This window comes from Rhinoraja longicauda, unplaced genomic scaffold (genome assembly GCF_053455715.1).
Source record: "Rhinoraja longicauda isolate Sanriku21f unplaced genomic scaffold, sRhiLon1.1 Scf000053, whole genome shotgun sequence".
In the NCBI taxonomy this organism is placed as follows: Eukaryota; Metazoa; Chordata; class Chondrichthyes; order Rajiformes; family Arhynchobatidae; genus Rhinoraja; species Rhinoraja longicauda.
In genome coordinates this window covers 495,300-504,496 of record NW_027601271.1, presented here as the reverse complement: position 1 = coordinate 504,496, position 9,197 = coordinate 495,300, and the positions used below count along the sequence as shown (strand labels likewise).

General features: G+C 49.2%; 1 protein-coding gene across 1 annotated transcript in view; it reads left to right on the top strand.

Annotated features, from left to right (window-relative positions):
• The window catches only part of LOC144612514 (NACHT, LRR and PYD domains-containing protein 3-like), a 27,630-nt gene extending 20,864 nt beyond the window's left edge, over positions 1-6,766 (top strand). Inside the window, exon 6 of the mRNA XM_078432105.1 lies at positions 6,698-6,766. Coding sequence (XP_078288231.1) covers positions 6,698-6,766 — 69 coding nt within the window. The remainder of the gene's footprint in view (positions 1-6,697) is intronic.
• The last annotated feature ends 2,431 nt before the right edge of the window (positions 6,767-9,197 follow it).

Below are 9,197 nucleotides of genomic sequence, written 5' to 3'. Positions count from 1 at the left end.
TGTTGGGCGGTGTGGGCAAGTTGGGCCGAAGGACCTGTTTCCACAACGTATCACTCTATGATAATGAGTACCGGCCTGAAAAACCTCCTCTGGCAACTCGTTCCATACACTCACCACACTTTGTGTGAAAAATTACCCCTCAGGTTCCGATTAAACAACCCCCCCCCCTTCTGAAACCCCTGTTCCCTGGTTTTTGCTTCCCCTAGTCTGTGCGTCTGCTAGGTGTATCCCTTTCATTATTTTGTTCACCTCTAAAAGATCATCCCAGATAATCCTGTGCACCAAGGAATAAAGTACCAGCCTGCTGAATCTGTGTCTGTATATCAGGCCCTGCAGTACTGGCAACATCCTCCTAAATCTGCTCTGCACGCTTTCCAGATTGACACCATTTTACCGATGCTATGGTGCCCAACACTGAACAGAATAATCTAAATACGGCCTCACCAACGTCTTATACAACTGCAACATGACCTCCCAACTTCAAAACTCAATGCTCTCGCTGATGAAGGCCAATGTACCAAAACCCTTTCTGACCAAACTGTTTACCTGTGACGCTACCATCAACGCACTGTGTACCTGTCATGCTAGATCCCTCTACTCTACAGTTAATGCATCTTTTGGTATCGGTTCCAGCTCATCGGGACTGACACCCCTGAATTCACTGATGGTTTCACTTCCAATCTGCGTCTGATTCTGAACAAACCTGCACGGCAGCTGAACATGAAAATAAAGAAAAATCAAGACTTAACTGCTCCTCCACGTGCAGCGGCCTCCTCAGTTGTACTTCAAATATCGACGAGGCCCTTTTGTGTAGTTCTGGTCACCATATCATGGAAATGATGTCCTATTGCCAGAGACAGTGCGGAACAGATTCACCAGGATCTAATCTGGTTGGTGTCAAGTTAGGAACAGCGGACGTACAACGAGATCTGGGTGTCCTAGTGCATCAGTCATTGAAAGGAAGCATGCAGGTACAGCAGACAGCGAAGAAAGCCAATGGAATGTTGGCCTTCATAACAAGTGGTGTTGAGTATAGGAGCAAAGAGGTCGTTCTGCAGTTGTACAGGGCCCTAGTGAGACCGCACCTGGAGTACTGTGTGCAGTTTTGGTCTCCAAATTTGAGGAAGGATATTTTTGCCAATGAGGGCGTGTAGCGTAGGTTTACTAGGTTAATTCCCGTAATGGCGGGACTGTGATATGTTGAAAGACTGGAGCGATTAGACTTGTATACACTGGAATTTAGAAGCATGAGAGGAGATCTTATCGAAACGTATAAGATTATTAAGGGGTTGGTCACGTTAGAGGCAGGAAACATGTACCCAATGTTGGAGGAGTCCAGAACAAGGGACAACATTTTAAAAATAAGGGGTAGGCCATTTAGAACTGAGATGCGGAAAACCTTTTTCAGTCAAAGAGTTGTGAATCTAAGGAATTCTCTGCCTCAGAATGCAGTGGAGGCCAATTATCTGAATGCATTCATGAGAGAGCTAGATAGAGCTCTTAAGGATAGCGGAGTCAGGGGGTATGGGGAGAAGGCAGGGACGGGGTACTGATTGAGAATGATCAGCCATGATCACATTGAATTTCTATATTTTTGAAAACGTTGCCAGGAAACAAGGGTCGGAGCTACAGGGAAAGGCTGGGCACGACAGGATTTTATTCCATGGAGCGCAGTAGGCAGTGCAGTGGTCTCATGGAGGGGAAGGTTATCATAGGTAATATAGTAATATCAACACAATGTCATTTGGGCAGGTACATGAGGGGAATGGTTTAGAGGGAGATGATTCATATGCCGGTAAATGGGAATAGTTCAGATGAACTAAAATGCACCATCCCTCCCCATGAAACACGGCAAACTTTGTCCGAAATTTGCGCCAGGTACAGCACTAACAAGTAAACTGCTTTTAAATGGCCCTTGGATATTTTGTTACCACTGAACTCTAGCCTTGAAATGAGGGGATTTGCCTGTCATATACATTGGTCATTTTTAATAACAGTCCCTGATCATTGAAGTGTTTATTTCAGTTTCTACGAGTGCCAGGTTTGCACTGCATGATGGGAGATATGCTCTCTTGAATGACTTGATAAATAAGCACATAAATGAAGTCTGCGTGTGTGGCAGCTTTCTCTGTGCCACTGTGTGGACAGCCTAGATGGATGAGTTGGTCATTTACTCTCAGACCGACCTTGCTGTCTGGTCTGTGGGTTTGAATTCACATTTACCTGTCACCTGGTCTGAAGTAGTTCACGACAAAATAAACTACAGATTGAACAGAGCCACAGCTAGTGTTCACCGGCTGGAAATAATATTCCCCACTGGGCGAATGGCACAGAATATTAACACAACTTTTCCTTTCTCAGGTCTGAAGCTGCATTTTAATTTTCAGCATTATGTGTTATTATTTCAAGTGTATGCCGGAGAGAGTTAATGAGCATTTCTAACCTGTGTTAATTAAGAAGAAAATAACAAATTAATGCATCTTCTCCTGCTGTGTTTACCGGCGTGGATAGAGCAGCAAGATGGAGTTAATGCTCATTGCTCATGAGATTAATTATGGATACTGAACCTTCGTTAACCCTTTAGAGTCCAACATTTGAAATAAAAAGAAAGGATTCATGTTTTACATCATGTCAAATGTAAAACATCGGGGTCAGATTTAATGAGATGAGAGTCACTCCTCATCAAGACCATCACTGACCACACTGATAATGTCACTGCTTATCCAGACCCATCACTGACCACAATGATAATGTCACTGCTTATCCAGACCCATCACTGACCACACTGATAATGTCCCTGCTTATCCAGACCCATCACTGACCACACTGATGCCACTGCTTATCCAGACCCATCACTGACCACACTGATAATGTCACTGCTTATCTACACCCATCACTGACCACACTGATAATGTCACTGCTTATCCAGACCCATCACTGACCACACTGATAATGTCACTGCTTATCCAGACCCATCACTGACCACACTGATAATGTCCCTGCTTATCCAGACCCATCACTGACCACATTGATAATGTCCCTGCTTATCCAGACCCATCACTGACCACACTGATAATGTCACTGCTTATCCAGACCCATCACTGACCACACTGATAATATCACTGCTTATCCAGACCCATCACTGACCACACTGATAATGTCACTGCTTATCCAGACCCATCACTGACCACACTGATAATGTCCCTGCTTATCCGGACCCATCACTGACCACACTGATAATGTCCCTGCTTATCCAAACCCATCACTGACCACACTGATAATGTCACTGCTTATCCAGACCCATCACTGCCCACACTGATAGTGTCACTGCTTATCCAGAGAGAGAGAGAGAGAGAGCGATGAGTTTGGGGAGGAAGAGGGGAGGAGTGTGGACGGAAAGGGAGGTGTATGGGGGGTGAAAGGGGAGGAGTGGAAAAGATGAGGAGTGTGTGGAGAGCGGGAGGAACGATGGGGAGAGGTGGAGGGGAGGGAGCAATGTGACGGGGAGAGAGGGTCTGGGCAAATATTAAGCGATGTTGTGAGGAGAGCAGGAGGGGGAGTGGGAACGGTGCGATGGGGAGAAATGGGGAGGAGGTGTGGGGATACGGATGGTTGGAGGAGTGGGAGAGAGAGGGCCGTGGGAGTGGGAGAAGAGAGGTATTGTGGGGAGAGAGGCGAGGTGTGGGTAGAGAGTGTGGGAGGTCTGGCGGAGAGAGAGAGGGGGGGACGAGAGAGGGACGGAGGAGTGTGGAGAGAGAGGGGGAGAAGTGGGAAGAGAAAGAGCTTGAGGGTGAGCGGGATGAACCAGAGGGGAGAGAGGGAGTGGAGTGGGGGAGAGAGATGGTGTAGTGAGGGGGGGGGGAAGAGTGGAGCTGTGTGGAGTGAGGGCGTATCGTATGTTGAGAAAGATTGGCAAAAAGTGTTTTCTTTCTGGTTAGCTGCCAGTGACTGGCGGTGTTCCACATGGGTCAGTGCTGGGGCCACTACTATTCACCTTGTATATTAATGATTTTGACGAGGGGATTGAAGGCGTTGTGGCCAAGTTTGCGGATGAGGCGAAAACAAGTGGAAAGACAGGTAGTGTAGAGAAAGCAGGGACTTGGCAGAAGGACTTGGACAGGTTGGGAGAGTGGGCAGAGAAGTGGCAGATGGAATATAGTGTAGCACAATGTGCAGTCGTGCATTTTGGTGGTAGGAATTAAGACGTAGACTATTTTCCAAATGGGGAGAGAATCCAGAAATCGGAGGTGCAAAGGGACTTGGGAGTGCTGGTGCAGTATTCCCAAAAAGTTAATCTGCAAGTCGAATCAGGAGCAAAGAAAACAAACTCGATGTTTGGGCGTTTAGTTCAAGAGGATTTGTACAGTATACAGAAGCAGGGATGCAATGTTGAGGCTCGATAAGACGCTGGGAAGACAGCATTTGGAATATTGTGAGGAATTTTGGGCACCATCTTTGAGGAAGGATGTGCTGGGTCTGGACAGGGTCCAGAGGAGGTTTACAAGAATGATTCTAGGAATGAGTAGGTTAACCTATGAAGAGCGTTTGTCGGCACTGGGCTTGTACTCGCTGGAGATTAGATGAATGCGGGGGGGACCTCAGTGAAACATACAGAATAGTTAAAGGCTTGGAGAGAGTGGATGTAGAGAGGATGTTTCCACTAGTGGAAAGTGTCAGAGGTTATGGGGAGAAGGTATGAGAATGGGGTTAGGAGGGAGAGATAGATCAGCCATGATTGAATGGCGGTGGAGACTTGGTGGGCCGAATGGCTTAATTCTACTCCTATGACTATGGCCTTATGTCAAAGAGGGAGAGGAATGGAGAGAGGAGGTGTGTGGGAGAGAGAGGGGAGGAGAGTGTGGGAATGAGAGGAGTAGGGAGCGAGAAGGCGGTGGAGTACAAGGGGAGTGTGGGGTGAGCGAGCAGCAGGAGCGTGGGAAGAGAGGGGGCGTGTGTGTGGAGGGGGATGGGGAGGAATGTGGGGAGAGAGAGGGGATGAGTTTGGGGAGTGAAAATGGGAGGAGAGTGGGGAGAGAGGGTATGTAGAGAGAGAGGGGAGGAGTGTGTGGAGAGAGATCGGTGGAGTGTGGCAAGCAAGAGGGAAGTGTGGGGCGAGAGTGGGGAGGAAATGGGAAGTCAGTGTCGGAGAAGTGGGGAGAGAGGGGGAGGTGTATGGGGAGAGAGAAGGAGAAGGGGGGGAGAGAGAGAGAGAGAGAGAGAGCGAGAGCGAGAGAGAGAGAGAGAGAGAGAGAGAGAGAGAGAGAGAGAGAGAGAGAGAGAGAGAGAGAGAGAGAGAGAGAGAGAGAGAGAGAGAGAGAGAGAGAGAGAGAGAGAGAGAGGAGAGAGAGAGAGAGAGAGAGAGAGAGAGAAAATCAGATTAGTATAGTTTATTATTGTAAATTTATGAAAATTAAGTGGAGAGGGCGAGAAAGTAATTTACTCATTTTAAGCACTGCCTGTTAAATTGAAAATAACATTTTCTCCCCTGGATCGGCCCCTCCAGTCCTGGCAACATACTCGTGAATCTTCCGTACGTCCATTCCGTCTCCACACCATTTGTTCTGTACCACGGTGCCCACAACCGACCACAATCCACTAAACGCAAACAACCTACCCGCGATGCTATTTTCAACGCACTATGTGCCTGTCGTCCTACATCCTTCTACTCGACAGTTAATTCTCGGTTCCAGCTCATCGGTACCGACACCTCTGAACTCACCCACGGTTTCACTTCCCATGTACGTCTGATTGTGAACACATTTGCACTACAGCTGAACATCCAAATAAAGAATAATCATGACTTAACTGCTGCTCCAAGTGCAGCGCTCTCCTCAGTTGTACTTCAAATATCTGCAAGACCCTTTTGTGTAGTTCTGGTCACCATATTATACAAATGATGTCCTATTGCCAGAGACAGTGCAGAACAGATTCACCAGGATGTTATCTGGAATGGACAGCGTTAGTTAGAAGACAGATTAGATCGGTTGGGATTGGTCTTTTTGGAGCAAGAATGCAGTGGGGCGACTTTACTGAGGCTTGTAAAATTATGTCAACTGCAGCAGGATTGAGTGGATGGTCACGGTTATTTCCCAGACCGGGGTAATCTGAACCCAGAGAACGTAAGTTTAATGGAAGGGGGGAAGAGTTAAGGGAATTCTGACAGGCAGGTATCCCACACCAAAGGTGGAGCAATCTTTTCATAAGAGGTGTTGGGGGCAGATACCATCACAGCAAATAAACAGCACTTGGACAGCCGTTTGTCTCGGATAGGGATGGAGGGATGTGGGACAAAGTACAAGTGAATGAGATTAACGTGGACACCTCTGAACTCACCCACGCTTTCACTTCCCATCTGCGTCTGATTGTGAACACACTTGCACTACAGCTGAACATCCAAATAAAGAATAATCAAGACTTAACTGCTCCTCCAAGTGCAGTTAACCCGCATGGAGATTTAATAAAGTCACCAGCGAGCGCCTTCCTGCCACAAGAACATTTCCAACACTGCTGCGCCCTCTGCTGCGTATCTTGGGTTCTGCAGCGAGTTCCAATGCCCATCGCTGTCTCCACTGCGCCCCGGCCCTGACGCACATCCCATGAACACATCGTTCCCTCACCTCTATGTTCAGCTACGCGCCAAGCTACAAAGATGCCAGCTGGTACTGCTCAGTTAACATACTCATTGCCCTTACCTTAGCTCAATGCGGCACTCAGAATCTGCCAGCCGGAAACCAATATTGAGCACAGGTACCTTCATTATCTATGAATCCTGTTGGGCCACGTTGCGTTCTGGTGTAAGAATTGTTAACATATTAATTATCTTTGTCTTCTGTGCCCGGTTAAGCACGAAGTCAAGAAATCTCGACTTTCATGTAATGTAAAAGTAATGTACAGATTCGGTAACTTACATATCAATCTTCCTCACCCATGTACTTCCTTAGTAATTATCATTCTGGTGTACAAATGCTCTGCTGTGCCAACTTAATTTTAGAGTTGGGGTCACAGCCCTTGACTGTGACTCTTCTCTCCTTGTGCAAGTAAAATAAACTCACTGCTGATGGTTAATCAAGTCGTCCACGAGTCTTATTGAAGAGTTCGTCTTCCACACCTATGATGATCGTTTGACGGCACTGGGCCTGTACTCGCTGGAGTTTAAAAGAATGAGTGAGGACCTCAGTGAAACATACAGAATAGTGAAAGGCTTGGATAGAGGGGATGTGGAGAGGATGTTTCCACTAGTGGGGGATTCTAGGAATCGAGGTCATAGCCTCAAAATAAAATGACGTTCTTTTTGGAAGGAGATGAGGAGAAATATCCTTAGTCAGGGGGTGGTGAATTTGTGGAATTCATTGCCACTGATGGCTGTGGAAACCAAGTCAGTGGATGTTATTCAGACAGAGATAGATGGATTTTTGATTTGTACAGGTGTCAGAGGTTATGGGGAGAAGGCAGTAAAATGGGATTTCAAGGAAGGGGTGGATCAGCCATGATTGAATGGCGGAGTAGACTTGGGCCGAATGGCCAAATTCTACTCCTAACACGTTTGACATTATGACATTTCCTTTTGGCACTCCACCTCGTACTTGGTCGTGATTCGTCCCATCACATTGCTGTCGTTTGCAGACTTCCAGATGGAATTAGAGCCACATTTGGCCTTACCGTCATGCGTATAGGGAGTGCAGCAGAGGACTGAGAACGCATCCTTGCGGGGAACCAGTGTTGATGATTATTGCGGATGAGCTGCTGTCATCTATCTTCACCGGTTGAAAGAGTCAGAAAGTTGCAGATCCAGTGACAGAGGGGGGGGGGGGGGGGTGATAGAGGAACAGAGGTGGTAAAGGAGTGGGAGATAAATGAGCAGAGGGAAGGGCTAAGGGCGAGGGAGGGGGTGGGGGATGGAGAGGGAGTGGGAGAGAGTGGGTAGGGAGGGTGGTAGAGGTCAAGAGTAAGGGTAGGGGTAGAGGTGAGACGGAGGAGGAGGAGAAGGATAAGGGGTAGATGTGGGGGTGTAGGGAGGGGAGAGAAAGGCGGGGGGACATGAAGGGGAGACGGGGAAAGGAAGGTGGAGGGGAGAGATGGGGACGAGGGTGGCGGGGATGAGGAGGGGCAGGCGGAGACGGTGGGGAAGAGGCAGGGCCGGCCAGGAGGGAGAGAGAGAGTGTGACGGGGAGGGGCAGCAAGAATGAGAGAGCGCGAGGAGGTTAAAGTGGAGATGCAGATGGGGTGGGTGTGGAAAGGACAGATGTGGTGAGGGGGAGTAGGGAAGGGAGATTTCGGGGAGGGAGATAAAGGGGAAGGAGAGGAAGAGGATGGAGAGGAAGGGGAGGAGAGGAAGAGGGAGGGAGAGGAAGGGGAGGGGGAAGAGGAAGAGGAGGGGTGGAAGGAAGAGAAGAAATGTGAGGGGAAGAAGGGGGAGGGGTAGATGAAGGGGGACCGGGCAGAATAAGGTGGAGAGGAAGGGGAGGGGGAGAGGAAGGGGAGGGGAGAAGTAGAAGAGCAGTTAGGGGAAGCGGGATGGGGTAGAGGAAGTGGGAGGTGGGAGAGGAAGCGGGAGGGGAGAGAGGAAGAGGGAAGGAGGAGGGGAAGAGGAGAGCAGAAGGGGAAGGGGAGAGGAAGGGTGATGGGGAGAAGAAGGGTAGGGGGAGGGCTGAGCAGAAGGGGGGAGGAAATGGTGAAAGAGGAAGGTGGAGGAGAGAGTAAGTGGAAGGGAAGGGAGGGGGTGGTGGAAACGGGAGGGGGAGAGGAAGGTGAGGGCGAGACAGGTGGGGAGTGTTGGAGAGGAATGGGAGGGAGGGTATAGTCAGTGGGAGCGCCAGTGAGTGGCGGGGGTAGATATGGAGGGATGGGCCGAGAAAGGGGAGGGGTTGAAGAAAAGGGAGGAGTGGAGGAAGGGAAAGAGATGGTGGGAGGGGAAAGGGGAAAGGGGAAGGGTAGGGGAGGGGAGAGGCGTAAGGGGAGGGAGAGAGTGGAGGGGGGTTGGTCGGGGAGGGGAGGAAGGTGGGGGAGGGGACGGGGAGGAGATCAAGGGGGAAGAGGAGAAGGAGGAGGAGGGGAGGAGGAGGAGGAGGTGATGGGAGAGAGGGGTAGGTGGGAGGGGGTGAGGAGGGGAAGATGGAGATTGTGGAGGAGGGGAAAAGGTCATCATCATCATCATCATATATATACAGCCGGAAACAGGCCTTTTCGGCCCACCAAGT